Consider the following 23,459-nt stretch of genomic DNA (forward strand, 5'->3'; position numbering starts at 1 on the left):
CCATCTGTCTAGGGTTAAAGAATGTTTCACACCAAACTGAACATCAGTTGTCCCTTTAAAACATCTGAGGGTCAAAATTAGGCCTGTCACTCATTATTCTGCTTCCTTAGGGACATCAATGAGATTAAAAGTGGAACGTACTGAGGTTATCCACTTTAAAAATCCCACTCTTTGGTGGGACTACTCTTTTATTATTAAAAGAAATTCATTTCACATGCTGTGTGTTCAATAACTACTGTGTGTCACGCAAAAGACAGTTTTCCACATTTAGAATTGCTCACAATGAAGCCCTGAGGTAACCGCCTTTTTTCCAGGCAACAGTAATACAGTTCCTTTTGACATTTAATCATCCTTTTACAACCTATACTAGTATATGCAACTTTAAGCAGTCAATATTGATTATCAATTGCTCCCAAAGATGGGATCAGTCCAGGTTTTGCTGTCTTTTTTTTTTTTTTATAGTTTTTAGGATAATGACTCAGCAGAACGGGCTAACTTGGATGCAGTGTCTTCTAAAGAAGCTTCAACTGAATTTCCCAGGTCTCCATTTTCATGTCCATCAATACTTGGCTTCTTATCAAACACTGCAAGTTAAAAAGAAAATTTATTTAAGGACAGAAGCAATCTTGGGAAGGACAGATCAGTGATCCTTGTTTCAAACGCTGCAATGTTTCCTGAAATGACTACTAAAATTAAAGCTGATAGGTTTTTAGCAGAACAGAGCATGGCAGGAATATAGGAACTGTTTCTTTGATTTTCTAATTTAAAAAATGAATCTGAAGAAGTCACCAACATGAAGTGTTAAGGGGAATTAACAACTCCTAGTCAGAAGTAGGAAAAGATAAGAATAAATTTGAATTTCAACCTTTGGGAAAAGATGACCAAGAAAAAAGTTCATAAGTTAATTTAGTTAATTCAGTTGTAGCTAAGTAAACCAGGCCAAACAGTGAGGGACCAACCAGATGAACTGATAGTCTATTAGCAGGTTAATTGAATTGACAGCAGATTAATTTCACAATGAACATAAAAAAAGTATTTTCCACAAATTGGTTTGCATATTGAGACTTCAGAATTAAACTGCACATAACACATTTTAGAAGGTTTACCTTGTGAGGGTTTGACATCCACATTTGCATCTTTCCTATTAGTACTTGAATTTGCACCTTCTTCCAATTCATCAAGATATAAACGGTAACGGTGTCCACTCTCATCCTCATATTCTACATTTTCATCATCCGAATCAACTTCTGGAGCAACATACACCACTTCAAATTCGATTTCACCTCTCTAAAATGTAGCCAAAAATACAAATTTACTCACTACTGCACAGCTACTCAGCAGGATTAGCAAGATGAGCTAAGTTACTAAAAAAAATACATTTTACTGTTGTAAACACATTTCGGTAAATTCAATTCCGTTGACGCTGATTCAATTGTGTTGAATATTTTGGATAGGTATCTGAGTTAAGTTTTTGCTGACTAAAGTAGAAACAGCTCTATAGCTAAGCTTTACCAAAACTACCCATATTTATTATATGCCAGTACATTTCAAACAGTGATTTCTAAAGAGGAAGTTTTCTGATAAATTAGGCACACGTGTTAATTGTCGGAAAATGGGACGCAAATCAAGAAGAAGATTCTAGATCACAAAGGATATGAGAAACATTGTTTGGCTGGAGCTGTTCAGTCATAAGAGTCAAGCATATGTCCATAAATATTTATTTCTGTGGGGCAATGTAATAAATTGATTTTCATCAGCCTTACTGAATAATGATTAGCCAATACATGTTTAACCGAACCACTACTGACCCAGCATTTCTCTCCTTAAATTGCAAAACTTAAGAGGATTAAGTGTAAGGTGATAGAGTCTCAAGAACCACTGTAGTTTAGCATTACACTGTACTTAAGAGGAAACATTAAAATTCAAGGTAATTCAACAGGCAGAACACATGTGCCTATGGATAACAGGTCCAAACTGACCTGTTGGGAAAGAATAGTTACAGCTTCTTTATGCTTGGCATCTCTCAGATTAACTCCATTTACTGCCAGAATAGCATCACCAACATGCAGTCCTCCACATCGATCAGCAGGCTGCCCAGGATGGATTTCAGAGATCAGTATTGGAACACCATGCTCCTTCCCACCCTATTAAAAAAAGGGAAAATTTTAATTAACTGAGATGCCTTTTAACATAAAATTGACATTCTGATAGTAGCTCCTAAAGTGCTTAATTCAACTTATATTTTAGAAAATTAGAAATCATTCTTCAAACAAAGAATGTTTAAGAATGTGTGAGCTGCCTCCCTTAATTCTTCTCCCCACAGAAGAATGGAAAATTTCAAATGTGTACACAATTCTGAATATTAATAAAACTATAAAATCATATACAAACTCATGAAAAGCAGAAAACCTCACTAAAAAAAAGCATACCAGGCACCATATTGACTTGCAAGAAACAGTATTCGTATTTAGAATAAAAGTCTAATAGTCAAAATTTTCCAAATTTGTTGTAAAAAGTTTATACCGCTTTTGTTAGGTGAGAGATGCCAATACTGATATTTTTTAAAAAGTTATAATCACAACAGCTAAGCCTTGGAAGTCAGGTCTCTGATTGTCTCTGCTCTTCTAAATATTTACACCTGGAATTACCCCTGGCTAATCTGCTAAAGTGTCTATACCCTACACATAAATAAAAATCCTAAGTTTAATATAAAGTAGCAATTATCTATTTCCTAATCTATCAAAATGGGTCTTGAAGATCTGTGACCATAGTTATGGGTTTGTGCTTTTTTCATTTGTTCTAACCACACATTTAACTGATCCATGCATCTTACAGAAGTAGGAATACAAACTTGAATTGCTGCTTCTATGTCATAGAAAATAAATGCAAATATTTACTGTGATTGAAATTCCTAGTCCTTCATGGTCTTCTTTAACTAGCAAAACTTTTCTGATTGGACCAACACCTTGACTCTTCTTTAAGGCATCAGGATCCTGGTTTGATAAAAAACAAACACAGCACAAACATAAATGTGTGAACAAAAAACTGATGCATTCCAGCATTTTGGGTTTTTATAATTATATACAGGCAGTGTTATGAGCAAGAGTTTTAAACTAGCTCCAGGCAGGACAAACTTACAGTGCCCCTTTACAAAAAGAGAATGAAAACAAAAGATTCTTCATTATGCACCCCTGATGAGAATAATTATTTAGATTACTTCACTGCTGATTAGTGCACAACAGAGAACTTAACTTCAAAAGAAGGAAATCAACCACATATTAAAAACACTAAGGGACCACATGAAGAAGTGCTGATCACTGCTGAAATGTTACATGATGTAAACTCATCTTTAAAGTAACCAAATGACAGAAGATGATGTAATATACTCCCAAGGAAGAGGTTGCTTGCTTGAGTTTATTTTTATTGCAATAAAAATAAACCACACCAAAAGCCATTGAACACAAATCTTAAAAGAGAGAGTAAATAAATCAAGATTTGTTTTTTCCTTTTGTTAAGTCACTGATGCCATTATGCATGCCTTTAAAATCACAAATACATGTATTTGCCCATCAATGTTTTATATGCAATTAGCAAGATAAGCAGTAAGACCCATCTGACCAACTGAGGTATTTAGAATAGCTCAAAGCAAAGCACTTTGCTGAAAGTCTGGTTTTCCGTACTGAACACTGGCGTGATTAACAGCACATGTGCCTTGTTGGGTGAGTTTTACCAAAGATACTCATAGTGAAATGCTGTTTAAAGGTTTTATTTTTAAAAGAACATTTAGGAAGAAAAAAAAAACAACAAAAAACCCCACAAATTCTTTTTTTACAGAGTGTCAATTTATCTGGCCTTTTAAGAAAAGAAATTAAAATAAATTTCAGTTTAATCTAATGCTAAAAATTTTATTCTTGGTTTTTGTAAATAAGTCAGATCCACATTTTGAAACCTAGGTTACAAAATTCTGCTTTAAAGTGGTATTTATACATATAAATATATATATGTATATCAGAGGCTCAGTTTTCAAAAGGACTGAGTGTTCCCAGGTAAGTCAAAGGAATTGTATCATCTTCCATGGTCATTTAGAGGGATATGCTATTCAGCACGGAATTGTCCTTCAACATACAAAAGGACAACATATTTACAAGTGACATTTGAAAAAACCACAACACTGAAGTGAAAACAATCACAAAGATGAAGAGGCAACTCATGTCTGGAAATCATGGAGGAATGGCTCATCTTTTCAACTTACATGTCCTGGTGGTGCTTGCATTGGTCGTTTGAGATCGTTCCGACCTCGACAAGCTCTAATGACAGTTTTGTGGCGGTGAAGGTGTATTTCTGCTTCCAGCTGGTTCCACAGCTTGTCATGAGCAGGTCCTTTCATATCCCGGCCCAGTAACTGAATCTGCTGGACCCTACACAGTGACAAAGAGAGTACAACAATGCTGCATTACAACAGGAAAAGCAATGCACAGTAGGACTCGTACACCTCATCGGGCTACAGCACGTGATCATGCAGCAACTGGCACAAGAACCCTGGGGATTTTTGCTCTTCCTTTTGTTAATTAACTGGAAACATGAGGCCTTTCCTTCTTAGTCTTAGCCTTGAACCTGCCTCTCGGGATGCAAAGGAAGGAAACAACAACAAACATGTTATGCTAGGGGACACAGATTGACTTCACATACCTTCCAGCTAGCTCCTTATCTAAATACTTGGCTGCCAATCTTGCTCCATAAACCTCAGCCTGAAGCACAGCTATGTGTCTGCGGAGGGCTTCATTCTCCTTCCTCAGCAACTTCACCTCAGCTTCCAGCTGAGCTTCTTTGACTTTTTCCTTCTTGTTAGCTTCAAGTTCTCTCTCCTTTACAATGACAAAAAAACCCCCCCAAAAAAGGAAAGAAAAGAAAAGAATATTAAAAAGCTTTTATCCAAGTTAATAATAAAAGAACACTTACTGTTTCTACACACACAATCTGAAATTATTTTCCTGTGTACAAGACATGCATGCAGGAAAAGAAATGTAAAACAAACAAACAAACAAACAACAAAAAACAAAGTAGGGACTCTGGCACTACAGCTAGTGGTTTGCACACTATCCTACACAAAGGTGGCAGAATTTAAATAGCCTGAATATCATCCTTACATTTTTTTGTCTTGCAAATAGGGGATAGAAAGTTAAGCAATACTATTTTCAAAATTAAAGAGTAACCATGAAGCTACTAAATATTTCAATTTAACTAAATTCTTTAACTATTCTTATGATGATGATGACATGGAAAAAATAAGTCCTTATGTCCTTAAAATGACAATTATTTTCATGCAAACAACCAAGAAATGTCCAGTCAGAGACATTTTCGGATTAGAGTCTGAAGACCACATAAATAAAGCCAAGAATTCTACACATGAAGACATCCACCCTGACAAAACCAGAAGAAAATTAGTGTAAAATAGCTTTGTTTAAAAGAAACCCCAAATGACAACCAAACAAAACAAAAACAAAACCCACATTAAAACCACACTTTAAGCAAGATATTGACCTGCGCTTCACCCCCTGAAAAATGAATTATGGAAATATAAATTAGTCCCACACTGCTCCATCCCAAATGTACACAAATTGCATAGTCATTACCTTTTCTAATACCCAGTATACTGGTGCAAAAGGAATTAAGATTGCTAATCTACAAAATCTACTTTAAGGAGAATGTGCTTGATAACTTGTGTCTTTTATATGTTACTCTGCACGCCTTCTACAAAGTGGGAGAAAATCCCCACCACAAACCAGGAAAACAGTAAAGACACAGGGTCTAATACTGTTTCCTTTCAAAACCAGCTGTCAACTGAAACAGCAATAAAAACCAAGTTCACCATAATGCATTTCTGAAGACACCTGGAGTACCCAAAAAACCCCATTCTCTGTACCTGTACCAATTACATTGTTAAAAAAATAAAACCAGGAAGTGCTACTAAAGAAGAAACAGGACACATATAAAATTTTACAGAACTGGCAAGACAAATCTGTTATCAAATTGTGCATATGCTATTCACTATTCCAAGCCTGGATATAAAACCATTAATATGGTCAATATCACCACATTTGAGAAACTACACAAAGTTGGTCCTTCCAAATGGAATTATTTTCACAACAGATACATGGAAGCATTTACTGACTTTGCCAGAAAGTCACCTCTGAATTTGATAGACTCTACTGCCTCCCTCATCTGTTAAATACTTTAATTAGTTTAGAAGAACAGAGTACACACCTATGTACATGTTGGTCACGAACTGCCCAGCACAGTGCTCAGGAGAAGCAGCTCAAAGATAGCTTGAAATGACTGGCATTTCACTTCCTGCAATTCCCATGATGACCCACCTGCAGATCAAGTTTGGCTCCATAGGCATGTTGGAAAACATGCCACACAAAGCCACTTCTGGTCTCTAGCCTTTGGGTTGGGGTTGTCCTGTGTGAATGACTCTGCAGCAAATCTCTTTCTGAGCTGCAGGATCACACCTAAGCCAAGAATTCTGACTAATCTACATTTCAAAACAGGAGTTTCTAAGATTATACCAGTCCTTTCTACTACTATTTTGGTCTTGGGCTATTTTCATTACAAGAATTCAAGAGTGCCACCATGCTGTGCTGTCTCTCCCACACACCTGAGGAATAAGAAGGGTCACAGTTCAGACTTAACATCTGTTTTACAGTAGCTATGAAGTCTGTATACAAATACAGTGTTCCTGTTAGCTCTGTTCCTGTTGTCAATATTGCATTAAGGTGACCTAAACAGTAGTATAGGCTCCCTGTTTGTCCACTTTTAGAACACCTATTATTTGACAAATATAGAAATACAAAGACTAGAATTTAAGATAGGCATATTCCAACCTCCCTCAGAAAAGTGAACTGCTGAAGTGACCAAAGATTCTTGATTACACCAGCGAATTTCAAGCAGCACATTTTACAGTATTTATATAAAGTAGCCAGCTTAAACACCTTCATGCAGACTCACATTCTCCATTGATTTTCTCTGAATTTGGTTTGTCATTTAAATTAAACAGGAAGCCACATGCTACACTTCTACATAGAATCACTTTTATTCATGCATTTTAAATGTTACACCTAAAATACAAAAATACAAGGGAAATGCAATTCCATAGAAGTGTTCTCTTCCTATTTTCTCCACTATTGTGACTACTCTTTTGTGACAGAGGTGAAAATTACACCCAGAAACCCCAATCTTCTATGGACTGTCTCCAACTGATCACCACATGAAATAAAAAAAAAAAATATTACAAGGTTTGCAATACAGAATTTCTGACTATGTCCTGAAAGAGCATGTCCTGTTTTGAATGACTGTCAAAAGATTTGATCAGTCTCAAAAACTGATTTCTTTAAAGAAATCAAGAAAGTTAAGTTACAAAATAGTTTCATGCTTTCTAGTGTTCATAGTATGACACAGGTTGTGAAAACAGAAAATGTATTTTCTGCTGATAATATTAAAAAAAAATTACAGCAAGGTTGAAGACTAAAGCTTACAGTTACCAGCTATTCTGTGGCTTTTCAAAAAACCAAATACTGAGTAATGATATCGAAGCATGTAACATAATAGAAGTAGAAAAGTCTATCACTGTGAAAAGATAAAAGTCAAGTCTGCTTCATTTTTTATTTATATCTATGTATTATGAGTTCATATGCTTTTGGCTGTTAAATCAGCCAGTAAACCATATTAAATCATGCCCATGACAAAAATAAGGGGAAAAAGGAGAAGTTGACATGATTTTTTAAAATACAACATGCAGAATACTTCACATTACACTCATAGATGTGTACAGTGTTTATGCTTTAGCAATTGTATAACACCTTAACAGTTTTTGAGATACTGCCAGAACAATCTTTCAGAATGTCAAGTTGCCAGATATCACCCCAAACCAGCTGTAGCAATAATAAACAGAATACATACAGAATTAGGAAAGAGGGTACCACATCTAGAAAAGAAAAATTAAAATGCAAAGGAAATTCTTTACACAATATCTTGCCAACTGTTGGGACAAAGGAACAAGCCAGATCTGTTTTGCCAGTTTCTGAGGCCAACATATATATAAGTTGTTGCACAAAACAAAAGCACTGCTTAAACACAAAAAAAAAGGCAATCAGCATACTTACCATTTCATCCACAGACAGGACAGACTTAAGACAGAAGAAAAGAGTTCCATAATTAGAGAAACAGGCAATAGGAACTTCAAGAAAATGCTACAACATAAATTACTTAGTCCAAAAGGACTTCACCAGCAGACTGTATGTTTCATCAGATGGTATAAAGAACAAACACACTGCTACTTAGCAACAATTTTGGTATTTTGTAGTGAAATTTATTAAAAATCTTACTAAGAACTTAACTTTAGTGTAGCATTGAAAACAACACCTCCTAAAATACCAAGAATCTCTATAAACAGCAAAATAATGCAATACACATAAAAGAATCACAGAAAATCCATTCTGTAATATAACATTATACAGGTAATAGATTTTTTCCTTTCAGAAAGAACTTAATATGACTTACAAGAGGGACACAAAGGACAGGCAGAAGTATCAGTAAAGGCATCAAGTACAAAAACACACAAGAAGAAATTCAACCAGGCAAGTTCATACTCTCACAGAGTTATTATGATTGCACTAAGATTCCCCACTCCTAAAAACGGACTTGGTCTAAACTACACAATTATCAATTGCTTAGCAATCTAAACATTTTAAAATGTGCTAGTTCACCACTGTGTGCAGTTCTACAGATTACAGGCTATACATTTATGCTAAGAGTCTAAAGAATCTACATACAAAATAAGAGTGTCTGTCCCTCAAGAAAGCAGGAAGTCAATTAATTGAGCTTTATTTCCCCATTGCACATTGTGTTGACAAAGTTCTCTTTGCCCTCAGAGATCTTCTGACTGCCAGAAGGTCAGCACAACAGTTTAATTTACCCAAACATCAGAGGTCCCTTTTTATTGTCATTTAAGCGGTCTCAGTTTTGCTTGTTCTAGCTTCGCAAACTTTGATAGCTTTCTTTATCTAGAAGAATTTAAAGTTGAGCTTCTATCCATTAAAGCTATGACTTCCCTAAAGACAAAGTAAAATAAACTCAAAGCACTAGTCCTCATGTTTATAAAAAAGAAAAACTAAAGGAAATTAAACAGAGAACATCAGTCTATGCTGTTAATAAAGTTCAATTTCAACACAGATAAAACTGAACCAATGTATGTAAAATCTATTTATTGTCACCTGTGGGAAGAAGACTGCTGTCAATGGCATGGAAATTTAACATATCTTTAGAAATCATTTATAACAAGGTAACGAGAAACAAAATACTTAAAAGTACTAGTCTGTGTGTGAGTCAGCAGCTAAGTTAAACTAAGAAAATCTGGGGACCAAAACCACTCACAGTGATGTGTTAACTTGAAAAATTTTCTACATATAAACCTGTAGTCTAACACTTACAAAATGCTGATGATATTTAACTAATGCTTATTTAAAAGCCACAAGAATTATTTACAGCTCTAAATAAACTTCACCATACTGCAGCCATAATTTAGTAGAGAAGAAGTTATGTGTGGACAATCCAGAAAATGTTGCTCTTATACTGCATATACAACTATATAGCCCTATGAAGACAGCTCTAATCAATTACAGCTTTTGAATCTGAAACACAAAGAATTTGGGTTACTCTGTTATTCAGTGATTAGCCTAGGCATCCTTTAAAACCTATAGTCTACTACTGTGTTTTATTGTATGTTAATTAACAGGACAAAATAGCAGAAGAGAATAATCTAATATTCCAAGTGTGTTGGGAGTAGGTATTTGCAACCAAACATAGACTTTGATTCACACCAATAGTTAGAAACCAGAGGTATACAACACTACTCTACTGTATTTTTTAATTTACAAAATCATAGTATTACAGCCTAGAGCGACTAGTAACAAGGCAGTCTATGCTCAGGCTATCAGTCAATGCCAACTAACTGCACAGATTAATTGTTAACTTTTGGTGGGCTTTGTAAAGGTCTGAGTTTGAAAAAAAAACATGCAGTCTACTGAGTGCTTCTATCTAATTCTTCTATTATCTTCTGCAATTTCAGTCTTGAGAAAAGCTTAATAAGTCATAAAAACATTTTCTTTTTTTTACTTTCAGAAACCACTAAAAATGGATTATTTAAAAAAACCTTCTTGAGTCCTTACTCTTTATTTTGACATTATTAATCTTATTTTTAATGGTTGCTAACAACCGACTACAAATGTTACTTAAAAGCAAAAAAGTTTATATTTTTAACACGAGAATTTGTAATCAGCTTATTCACACCTTCCAAGGAAGAACTTTAGCCAGGAGAGGAAGAAGAGTAATATAATCCCACATTCAAGTTGCCATACTCACCAGTTTTGCCTTAATAGCCCCAGAGTCAACATTCTGACCAGTCTTGGCATGTAGCTGAAGCTGAACAGCGTGGAGCTGCAAAAGCTGATCGTGCACTTCCTTTTCCAATACTGCTTTCTCTGCCTGTGTTTCTGTCAGCTCAGACTTCAGATCAACCAGCTGTGCCTGTGAAGATACAATCCATCACAGTAATGAGAGCAAGGATTAAATGGGGTCACAGAACTGTGACACATAATGGCATTTGCTGGTACAGGGATGCTGCACCTGGTGGAATACAGGTTAAGGATACCTGCTGTCACTCCTTCCTCTGTAGCCCAGCTTTAACACTGGATCATTTGCAGGACTTTCTCCCCAGCTTGCCTCAAAATTCATGCAGCTACAGAACCAGCATCAAATGACCATATTGCCAAGAGTAACAACAGCTGAGCTTTGCTTCATGCAGACAAAGGCATGTGATGCTGGTGTTCACTCCAAAACAAGGCAATAGCATTAAACCTATGTACGATTTACACCCGTAGCAATGTAAACACAATTTTAAATTGTAAAATGATCAAATCTTACTGAAAAAAAAATTGCCCAAAGTAAAATCACAATTATTTATCCAATGCTGAAGTCAAATAATCCTATCTACAGCTGGTCTATTTTCAACTGAAAAAAAAATTTCAGAATCTAACTGAAATAGCAAATTAGTTGGATAAACCAGAAGTGATGAAATGCCCCTAAAATGCATATGCAGAAAACAAGAAATAGTTATTAACTCTTGAAAAAAGTGGTTTTGAAACATTTTAGAAACAGTTTTCATGTAAGGTTTATGTTACAAAGCAGAAATCTGTAATGAAAGAACAAACACTAACATGTTTACAAAGTTACTTATTATCTAAGTTCAAGTAGCATTTTATAAGATAAACTACATTTAGATAAGCTTTAAAGCTACTATTTGCCAAAAAAACCAAAGAATATGATTTCAGGGGATTTTTAGGTAAATTCCCAGAGTACATTTTTGCATCCAAAAGATTAGGAACTACAGACCAAAATGAAAAAGTGACTAATTCTTAAAAAATGCCTTCTCATTATTAAACCAGGGTATTTTAGGTATTTTAGCAACATTATACTAACATTCAAATTAACATTGAAACTCAAGTTGCAAGGCAACTTGGTATAAAACGTCTGTATCTGTTAATGAAAAAAAAGCAGGAAGGATTTGACTATCAAATGAAAGGGGAGGATTTACTGGGTCTAACTTCAGGTACACAGTTTCGATGGATAGCCTCCTCAAGCTTCCAGAGTAACTCAGAGATAAGGAGACGCTTCCAGAGGTGATTCAGAGCACCCAGGGTGCAATGGAGACAGACCAAGCCAACCTCCAGCATGTGGCTGCCAAGAACAATCTCCCCTCCTGCCTCTTGGCTATGCTCTTTAGTCCCACATCTCTGGAACTGAACACAACAGAACAACCTTCCTTGAGGCAGAGCCTCAGCACATCAGGCCAGCACTTACTTTTTGCCAAAAAAAAATGGAGCTGCATGCATTTTCATCTTCCAACTGCCAGAATAGCAAAAAAAAAAAAAAAAAACAAAACTGAAAAAGTTGCAAACCCTTGCAAGAACTCTAAAGCAGAAATTGCCTTTTACAGTAAGATGATATTTAGAATACTACAAAGCCAAATAATTTCAGAGAAATGAGTTACTTACAAAGCTGCATTGCTGTCCCCAGTGACCAGCCACAGTTAAAGTCTCTGCTGTGGTTCACCCACCTTCTAACAAAAGCAGACACACACCTGAACTAACACAGCAAATGAAAATATCAGCAGCATAAAAGCTGATGATACAATACAGAGCAGATACCAAAGACCTTAATAATGAAGGCACAGTTTGACCCAGTCACAATTTCACATAATAACAATATTTTGTTATTATTACATACTGCATATATTAAGCCTACTTAAAAAAAATAAGACCACTACTGACCTACTCCTCTCTAACAGCTGACATGCTGACTTTTATTGTTTTTTTAATACACACATGCTCTCTCATCTACTCTAATTCAAAAGACCTGCAGAATGGCAAAGTAGCAGAACAGCTAAATTAGACCAATTTAATATTGTCCAGCCTCACCTAATAAATAATGGCAATTGGAGTTCTGGTGGGGAAAAAAACCCCAAATTTATTTCCCTGTGCAAGTAACAAAGCAGCAAGAATGATGGCCACCAGCTTTGTTGGGTGAATGAAGCCCCTAACGTATCAAAAAAGACTGTCAAACGTGTAATAAAAATTAAAAACAGTACTCTGCATACAACCTGACATTCAAATTCATATCCTGCTGTTTTAATCACAGAATCATAGAATGGTCTGGGTTGAGAGGGACCTTAAAGACTTGGTTCCAACCCCCCTGCTATGGACAGGAACACCTTGCACTAGACCAGGTTGCTCAGAGCTCCATCCAACCTGGTCTTGAACACTTCCAGGAATGGGGCACTCCAGACAACCTGTTCCAGTGCATCACCACCCTCACAACAAAGAATTTTTCCCTATTATCTAATCTAAATGTACTCTTAGTTTGAAACCACTCCCCCTCGCTCTGTCACTACATGCTCTTGTAAAAAGTCTCTCTCCCATCTTTCTTGTCCCTTCCCTCCAGTTACTGTAAGGCCTGAATAAATACAGAGCACAAAAAAAAAAAAAAGCAAAATGAGAAATGATAAGAGCATATATAATGGAATTAAGTTGTTTACACATTATGAAAAGTCATAAATCTATCCCCAGGAACCGATGCAGGCACAAGAGTCACATCAAAATGCAAACCTGACAAGCTACTTTCATATCCTGTGATTTACTTCTATGAAGGTTGACAAACCTTTACATTACCTCACAGAAGTCCTGCCATTCTCAGCTCGGTCAGCTCACTTAATTTTCCTTTATATTACTCTTACTAGCACCAAATTCCCTCAGTTATAAAGAAAACATATGAAAAGACTGTTGGAAATTCAACCTCTCTATCTCCAATTTTTGAAGCTACTCAGTAAAAGCCGGGGATGGGGCAGAGACATCAGATGAAATCATGAGCACAAACAAGGACTATCAGTAAAGCCATTCCTTCCCAGAGCACCATTCACTGCATGAGGCAAGGGCTCTGCAGATAATACTATATTTATATTTCTATAAACATAATAGGATAAACACAAGGATAAACTAATGCTGCACAAGCATTAGTTGTACTAATCCTTTAATTTGGATGCACTGTCCAACAAGACTGTCAAAGAGAGATGCCATGTATTCTGGTGGTCACCTGCAACTACCCTAGAATTTGCAGAGAAGTCAGCTGGGGGCAGAAGTTACAAACACCCAGCCAAACAAATTGAGCTTCATGGTTAGGTGAGTTCAGGAAGAGCCACCAAACAAGAAAACCAGAACAGAAACTTTGAACAGGGAACAATGAGGGGCAGAGGTTGAAGAGAAGGTAACGTGTTGCCTTCATAACCTCCTCTTAACTGTAACTTGCTGATTCAGCCAAAAAAGGAATCCTTCTGGGCAGAGCACAACTGTGCAGATCAGCAATTACCACTCATCAGCAAGCACCACACTGCAAGGTTAGACCTCAGCTTCTCTCTGCTCCTCCTCTGTGTCTGCTCCAGCCAATGCACAGCAAACAGCACCAGCAGACTGTGCTCATGGCAGCAGGATTTAATCATGAAAACCTTCACCTACACGAATCAAGCAGACAGGACATGAATCTACTGCTTCAGATTATCACCACAGGCTACTTCTAAATTCTAAATAAAAGTCTACAATTCAAGTAAATCATGGTGAAATTAATCAAATAGCAAAATTCAGCATTTATCTTCCACACAATCTAACATCCAGATGATACCAGAAAAATAGTTAAAAAAGGCTAACAAAACATTTAGGCAATTTTGGGACATATTTTGTCATTTACCAGGTGGTTTGTATTTCTCAAAGGTCTTACAGCTATGAAAATTAAATGCCAATTTCAACTGAAATAACTCAAGAATTTATAAACTACTCTTTTTATTCCCATAGGAGATAAAAGAAATCATGGCATTAAGCAATTAATATTTCTTCCACAGAACATGTCAAAACTTTTAAAATAATAAAAAATCTCTAAAGAGCCCATACATTGCCCTATATTTAATGAACGGTTCTTATTTCCTGTTCAAGCAGTTACAAATTATGAAAAAATTTAGTTTGTTACATTATCTTACACTCACTATGTATTTTAAGCTGGCAATAAAATAAATGTCATCTTAAATTCTGGGGTTGCATTTAGAGTCATAGAGTTCCTGAAATCTTAACTAGTGTTTTGCATCAGGAGTCTTAGAACAAAATATTAGTATTTAACTCTCTTCCAATCAATTTATATAATATTTTTCATACGATGGTCTGAACTTGCATCGGTACATTTTTCACAGAAAAGCGACCATTAGTTATTCTAACAGAATACTTAGAATAACTAACCAAAAATAATTTATTTTTATTAGATCTCAGAGACATACTCTAAGATCTTGTACTAAGTTTATACATTGTAAAAAACAAGAACATAGATCTTGCCCTGAGCAGCTTACAATGTAAAGAAATCAAGGAAGGGATGAATAAATGTAACAGAGAAGTACAGATATAGCTGGGTATTTTTGTATAGAAGTATACAACAGGAAGCAGACAGATGCTAAAACCACAAGTTACATATGACTGCTCAGAAGCATCACTGCTTGAATGAGGCACTAGAAGATGCCAACATTGCAGCCTCTGAAGATCTAAAGCGTGAGGGGAAACACACAGAAAACTTCACAAAGTGGGATGATGGTGGCTTACACACCGCAGTGACAGGAAACAACCTCCACCACTGAGAGGGAAAGCAGCTGCAGGGTGGTGAGGGGCAGACTGAGAGATGGCATCATTAGATAAAGTAACAACAACAGGTTTAGCTTTGGGGAAAGCTTTTTCATTTTCTGACCTTTCATTGCAGTAACTTCTGCAATATGGACAAGATTTGCATTTGAGCAAATAGATACAAAAGATATCTATGACTTACACATTGCCCAAAGTGAAGCCAAGCTGGGTCACAGCCCGCACAGTACTAGGGCAAGACAGTGCCATTATTCACCACAGCAAATAAAAATGAGACGAAGACCTCAATCAACTCAAAGTGTAATGAATGCACTTCTTGGTATATGAATTTCTAGCTCAAAAAAAAAAAGTCTAGACATAATTCAAACATAATAAAAAACTCACAGATTTTTCAGCAAAGGGAAGCTAGGCACATACAAAAGGATCCATTAACAGCCTCAAGTGACCAGAAATCATAAGCCAAGAACTCATCAAATGCCTTTAGTTTTTGTTTCATTTCAGGCCTTTAGCATGCACCTTACCCATTCTTATGCCAAGCCTTCTAAACGTATAAACGTCTGAGAACTGTCTAGTTTCTAAAGATTTTTTCCCACCATATAATCTCTGATTGCCAGGAGCTAGAAGTTCATTCAGAATTTTTTAGTTACCTAAATAAGGCCATCTAGAGCCATCTTTTTATCTGTATGTCCCCGTTTCTCCCTAGTTCATCCTTCTTCCCTGTTGATTTGAGCTGGATTAATTTTCAAAATACAAATGAATCTATTAAAGGGGTAAAGGTGTGTATGATTGAAGTTCCTACAACATACAACTTTTACACTAAACAGCTGCTAGTAGGAAAGAGTGACAGATTAGTGCCCTTTCAGAGTGAGAAGCGGGAAGAAATCTTTAGCTAATTTATTTGTTTAATCCTTACGGAGACAGAAGCCAACAGCCTAATGCACAGGCAGCACACGTGCAGTTCTGAGCTAAAGACTGAGCTGCTGTCTCGTGTCCAGCCAACTAACCAAAAAATGTAGGGATGAAAAGGCAAAGGAAAGGATGCTGTGATGTGGAAACTCCTATATCATGCAAGAGAACAAGAACTGCCTGAATCAGAAGGTCTTAGTGACTTGAAAAAGTGCTCAACACCTCCATGACCCACAAATCACAATATTTCCAAGCTCCATTGATTCTGTTACTAATAAAACACCTCTGGTGTACATATATATATATATTTAATAGCTACTTTAAAAGGACAGGTCCTTATGTATCTTGCTATGGGATCAAACCAAAATTCACAGATAAATCAAGTTTATAAGGTGCTTTATTTCCTCAGCAGCATGTCCTTATGTAAGACTCAAAGTTTACCAACATATGCATTTATGTATTCCAACATTTCACTCCTGATCAGGACTGTTAACCTTCTGATTTAAAGGCTGCAGGACCCAGGATCATGAAACACAACAGAGCGCACTGCAGTGCTGCAATTACTCTGTGGCTCCTGTCCCAGCATATGCACAAAAAAGCAGTATAAATGTCAAGATATGATGCTAGCATATTTGCTTATCATTTCATTCTGGAGGCATTTTTTTTAAAAACAGAAATGTCATTTAAAGGCAAATACAGGTAAAAAAAAAATCTCATAATTATGCTTTACAAACAATGAAATCACTATTCCTTACTGTTCCCATAACATTACACAAGTGCAGGACAGAGAAGTTTTTCAGAACATGACAGCTGCAGCTCCTAAAGCCTGCAGATGCACACCCAGACACCAGATATGCAACAGAGCCTGGCCTGCACAGCCCACACACTGCCACGTTTCCATGGGGTCCCCTTGCATCAGCCCCTTGATGTGAAGCAGCCAGAGCTCTTAATTATTACATTTCTCTAGTTCCTTGAGGAAAGGATTGTCTTCATGATCTCATCAGTATCACTTCACCACTTTGCCTACAGCTCTCCAAAAGACAAGAACAGTCTACTCATCCTCAGTCTTGACTATTCAATTCTTCCTGCCTACTGAGCAGCATTTGCTGCAATTTGTCACACAACCCCATTAAGTTTAATGGACTGCTTTGAATGAAATGCATGGAACAGAGCAGAGCCCTGCTTAATCTCATGGTGCTCCCTGCAAAGCTAAACAGTGTGACAGCACTGCACAAAATGAGTTTCTGAATAGATGATACACTTGGAAACCATGTTTTTTATGATAACCCTCCCCCAGTTTCACCACAGTGCTTACTTACCACTTGTCAAAGATGAAAATGTTTCAAGATATTATTGGGAAAGGCTGTACTGACAGATTATTAGATTATATTTTTAAAAGATTAAATATTATTAGATTATATTAAAAGCCCTTATTTCATTATTGTTGTGACCCCAAAAAGGACCTTTGTGACTTCAATTTTTAGCTAATGCTAAATTTAACAAAACAGTCTTTATCATGTGGCTAATAAGAACTTGAACAACAAAATTTATGACTAATTACTCCCTAAATAAACAATGGTAATAAATAGTAGTGCAACTATGTAAGTAGTCCTGGTAAAAATGCAGTGTATGATACTGAAGACACAAATGAATCATACATTAATTTAATCCACTTTTATTATGTCCCATACAGAAGATAAAGGACATAAGACAAATGAGTTGCTGAATTTCTCAGGTTTTACTGTAGTCCTGACAAAACATTCAGGGTCAGCAAATTAAAAGGATGTAAAGCAACACTCCTACTTTTTTATCTTCTCTGCTGAAGACCATTCTGGACATGTAATTATCTGTACACTTTTCCTCCCAACAATCAAAGGACAAATAATAATACCCCATCTTAAATAAAGCATCTTAAAAATTTGGTTTCCATTTACATAAATGGATACATTCACCTACATTTTTACACCTGTGACTGATTTTGAAACCCATACTACCTATGCAAAGTAAATCAGTAAAAACGTAAGAAATATAAACTAATATACTGGTCTCCTCTCACTTTCTCTTTGGTAACTCACAACAAATGAGACAGAAAAGGAAAACACTTTACCACGTACAGACTGAAAATTAATTAGGCGAGTTAAATTTGTACAGAAGTACATAGGCTTTTGATACAGGAAAATATTAATTAAGTATAGGCATAACTGTAATTAGGAAGGGCATAATGACTCTGATAGAAGTTATATGTATCACACTAATGAACACTTAGTATATAAGCTGACTGGAAAAATGCATGTAAATCTATATTTCCTGAATATACAAAAAATGCTCAAATTTAAGGATATCAAATTAGCTGGACCAAATCTCACTCCAGTGCTATTTTAAAAGAAACATACTCTATGTAGTACTAACAGATTTCTAATCCAAAAGAGAAAAAGTATTAAAAAAGCCCAATTAATAAAATAATACCTCAGTAACTACTGGAAATATTAACGACATTTGAAAAAAGTAAATAAGCTGTTGCAAATATTCTGCATGTATGTATATAAACACCTCATATGGACAAAAAAATATCTTGGTCTTCAACAAGCGCATTTCTCACTACAAAATAAAGGAGAGAGGCAAAAAAAAAAAAATCCAGACAGACCTTCCTAAGAAGGTGTATGGTGTACCTTGATTAAAGTAGTGCCAAACAACAGAGCAAGACTGTACCTCTGCAGTGTGTCCCGTAAGACGGACTTCCATGCTTATGGAAAGTCACCATACACATAAAGCCACCTACATTTAGCTTTTCCAGTTTGCAGTTGAGGTTTTTTACATATACATCTTCATATTACCCACATCATTCTAGATGTGCTTTAACTGAATAGGTTACAAGTCACTTACAGAAGAATTCAGCTTATAGAGCCATGTTCCTCTAAACATGCTGATCCAACTTAATCACGGACACAAACCTACATTTAACTTCTTAAGACATACATGGTTTCCTCAGCTTTAGCACATACACAGGCTCAATACATCTGCCAAGATACAGGGTGTGCTCCACCAAACATTCCTTTCTAGCTTGTTCATTTAAAATTGCAGAATCAGATTGGCAGTTGGAGTGCCAGAGTTAAAATCAAGCTCAGTTTTCACTGGCACATTGACCTACTTCTTTTGTTCCTACAAAACTGCAGATACACAGAACTTTTATTTTTTGAAATGGACATTTAGACAATGTCATAGTCAAGTGACAGTTAAACAGGAAAAAAAACCCTATGAGCTGCTTCTCAGTTAAACATTTTCTAAAATCTCACATACTGACCACCAGCATGCATTTGCTGATTTGTATGGCTTTCCAACAGAGAATCACAAAAAATCTCCTTCAAAGTGTCTGTCACCAGTTCTGAAAGACCCAGATCCTTGCTATCCTACTAACAAGATACACTTCTCCATTTGTTCACAATTAAATGAGGCTGATCTCAGAAAAGACAGTGGCTGGTATTTCCAAACACCTTTTTTTTCTCCTCTTTGACAAGCTACTTAATTCAACTCTGTCCTACTGTGACCAGCAGGAAATTTATGAAAACAAATCCTGCCCCCCACATACCATTAGTTTAATTTAAGACTGAAAATATTATTAGCACAGTAGTAGACTTATAAATTTTCACCATCCTAAGCACAATTAAATTTATTTGCACACATCCCCTGTGCATCTGAAATACCTTCAGGCTCCTTCTAAAAATAACCTGGCCCAGAACTGCCAACATATAGCTGCCTCTTGGGAAACTACTGTCTTCCTGGAACACTTCTTTCACTATCCAGAAACATCCTTCATATAATATTTTACCTAGACTCCTCTCTCTAGCAGTAGATACACAGCAAGATGGCAACAATTTTTTAGGAAAACCTACAGCAGGATCTTCTATCCACCAGAGCTCAAGCTGTGTCTCTTAAAAGTGATTGTACCAGTCAGAGCATGGGTATCAAGCTGATAAAGTGGATAAACCAAAGTCTGAACTGCATGCATTTCTTTATTCTTGCCTGCAATGTTATAATAAGACTCAACAATTTCAATCAAGGAAATGGCATCCACAAACAACAGAATGATATTCATAACTTTTTGTTGTTTTCCTTTATGAAATAACATCACTTATTCAGTAAGACAAGTCCAGTCAAATGCAGCTGCAGGAGTAAACTTAGACAAACTTAGATTCAGTCCAAGTGTTATTTTAATCCAAATAAAGGATTTATTTGTAGTATTCTTGTATTTCTCAAGATGGATCTAATTTATTGGCTTAATAAGTCTATCTAAGTAAACTATAACAGAGGACATTTTTGTGACTGCAACAAAAGCTTTGTATTAAAATGTGCAAACAATATGAAGTTATGATGGTGAGTTATTAAGAAATGCTTGCAATCTTAAAAGTTATGTGAAGCACAGAAACTCACATTATAAAAAAGTAAAACCACCAATCACATCCTAAATACCAGGACTGATGTTAATGATTTCTTTCAAAATATGTAACTGTAGTCTTCATATTGGTCACTGGGGCTCCTGACTAGAAATCTGTGCACGTAAAAAGACAAGACACTCATTTTCAAAAGAGCAGCTCCATCTTTTGGACATTTTAAATGGCAGCTTTCATTTCAAGTTTATGATTCCAATAAACATGAGGTCCTAAAATTAACAACCTTCAAGGCAATCCTAAAGTCTTCTAAAGGGCAATTTGAAAGATAAAAACTCCTCTTTATGTGTGAGGCCCAATACTACTCAGAGTAATAAAAATACTTTACAAAGTAACACTTTTTATTCACTGCCAAAGCACTCACTCTAGATTATCAGTACCATTTTTATCAGACAATTACCTCAAGCATACACAAAAACAATGCTAATTATTAACAACTGCTAACTGGACTCCATTGCTCTACAACTCTTACGAGATTTCAGGCACAGATCTTCAGTTCTTCAGGTGCTCCTGATGATTTTAATTAGATACAAAAAACCTTTCAGGATCTGAACTTTCAAAATATTTAAGCTGGAAACAACCTTTCAAAGAAATCCACTCTCTTACAATAACCTGAAAACTCACTTGGTTTACAGGCCTGCACACAACAACCCCCATGCCTGTGCAAATGCAATAAACTCTGTCTACCATAAACTCACAAATCTCATTTTACTACGCCTATAACTTCATGAAGCCCACTTTATAGGTTGGTACTGTATATGTGTGTGTAAACATATACATGTATCTCACCCCAATATTGAAACATGTAAGACAGTATATCAACATAAACATCACTACAGTTTCTGGTGAAATAAAGAATGAGATGAAAAAAATTCTTAGTTTAACGAGATCTTTGGTCTACTCTGAAAAATCCTGCTCCTCTGTGAAGTTATTTTGCATTACAATGTCTTCATACCAGGAAGAAACCCGATTAAAACCAAAGAAAATCAACTTACTTCCTACTGAAAGACACACCTTCACGAGAGCAGGTTACTGCCTGAAGACTCTAAGATTCTTTTATTATAATAAGTGTAACACAAAGGACTGAAAGAAGGGAATTCTGTCTATTGAAGCTCTTAAAAAGCCCATATTTTCACGGTGTCTCAGAATTTCCCCTCTTACTGCTATACCCTCACAAGTTAAAAGAACAAGCAATAGAAGTCTAAAAAGCATGGCCTACAAGAGACAATGAAGAAAATGGAAGGCTTTAGTCCAGGAAAAAGGTCACTGAGGAAGAAACATCAAAAGCCCTCTCATTGTAATTAAAAGACAAGAGGGCAGCTCACATTCACACCTGCTGAGCACACCACAAATAATACCTACTAAACCAAAGACACCTGGGTTGGACAGATATAACATAACCATGCAGTTCTCCAGAATCTCCTCCCAGAGCACTCCAGTTCTTTCACAGGCCAAAGGAGCTGCAGCCCTGCCTCTCAGCAGCATCAGGACCAGATAACTTGGCTCTGGCTTATTTTCTCCCAGCCTGACTGAAACTCTGTATCAGGCATGAAGAAAACCTTCCAACAGCAAAGCCAGTTATTATTCTCCTCACAGAATGTGCAACCCCTGCTATTATTTTCAGTTACTAGGCTTGGCAGAGAGCTATTTGATCTGCTTTGATGTGTGAAGGAACAAGAGGATCTGTCAAAGGCCATCCCAAATCCACTTTTCTGTTTCCTTTACTAGTAAGGAGGAACAATGTCCTCATTTTGACTACTGACTCTAAGGTTTAAGCACCTCGATCTTGCCTTTGACCCTTCTTTTACAAGCTTTTTCCAAATTCACAGAATGCAGGAATAAATTAGGCTGGAAAAGAACTCTGGGATCATCAAGCCCAACCTGTGACCAAACACCACCACGGTAACCAGACTAAAACTCTCCTTTAACACCTCCAGGGACGGTGACTCCATCACCACCCTCGAGAGCACATTTCAATGTCCCACCAGCCTTTCTGTGAAGAACTTCTTGCTAATGTCCAACCTAATCCTCCCCTGGCGCAGCTTAAGCTTCTGTGCTCTCGTCCTGACTCACTGCAGAGAAGACCAGCCAGCAGCATCTGCTGCCCGAGATTCCTGCTCTCAACATCACACCGAACTCCTTAGGCTCCATGCCGGAGCTGGAATTATCAAACCCAGAGGGAGGATGGCCGCGGCCAGGCCCGAACCCCAGAACGCGGGGCCTGGTGAACCTTCCTCAGCTGCCTGGGGCAGGGAAGGAGCGGGAAGGAGCAGCTCCGGCTGCCCCCGGGGCAGGGCCCGGCCAGCGCGGCACGCCGGGGGACGCGGCCCCGGCAGCGCCTCACCTCCAGCTTGTGGTTGATCTGGGACACGGTCTGAGCCTTGTGGCACAGCTGGGCGAAGCACGAGCTCAGGCTCGTCATCTTCTGCCGCCCCTCGTAGGTGATGTCGGCCTGGTCGGGGTCGATCTCGCCCAGCAGCAGGTCCACGTCCACGAACGCCTTGTCGAACTCCTTCTCCAGCACCTCCAGCCAGCGGAACATGGACACGCCGCCGCCCGCCGCCGCCGAGGCCGGGCCGGCCGCGCCCGGGCCGCAGGGACCGCCGCCCGCCGCCGACATGCTGCCGCCCCTTCCCCTCGCAGCGCACGGCCCGCACCGCTCCCGCTCCCGCTCCCGCAGGACGCGCCCCGGCCCCGCTCCCGGCGCCGCTCCCGGGGCAGCCACGCAAGGAGCGCGGGCACGCGCGTGCGCGGCGGCCGCGGGGCCGCCTGCTGGTGTGGCAGGCAGCGCCGGCCGAGCGCCGAGCCACCGAGCGCCCCGCCCGCG

At 37.5% G+C, this 23,459-nt stretch overlaps 1 protein-coding gene across 2 annotated transcripts; it reads right to left on the minus strand.

The window, feature by feature from the left end:
• Positions 1–109: 109 nt before the first annotated feature.
• Positions 110–23,388, minus strand: GOPC (golgi associated PDZ and coiled-coil motif containing). Of its 2 annotated transcripts, XM_064413002.1 has the most exons (9): positions 22,977–23,388; positions 10,420–10,584; positions 8,163–8,186; positions 4,690–4,865; positions 4,253–4,418; positions 2,898–2,993; positions 1,980–2,144; positions 1,107–1,287; positions 110–584 (listed from the first exon to the last, which is right to left on the minus strand). In XM_064413002.1, exons 1-9 carry the CDS (start codon positions 23,250–23,252, stop codon positions 466–468), a joined length of 1,368 nt encoding a protein of 455 aa, XP_064269072.1. In that variant the 5' UTR covers positions 23,253–23,388; the 3' UTR covers positions 110–465. The 2 variants fall into 2 exon arrangements, with proteins under 2 accessions (XP_064269072.1, XP_064269073.1); XM_064413003.1 differs by lacking the exon at positions 8,163–8,186.
• Between the last annotated feature and the right edge of the window lie 71 nt (positions 23,389–23,459).

Source organism: Passer domesticus, chromosome 3, assembly GCF_036417665.1.
Source record: "Passer domesticus isolate bPasDom1 chromosome 3, bPasDom1.hap1, whole genome shotgun sequence".
Lineage (NCBI taxonomy): Eukaryota > Metazoa > Chordata > Aves > Passeriformes > Passeridae > Passer > Passer domesticus.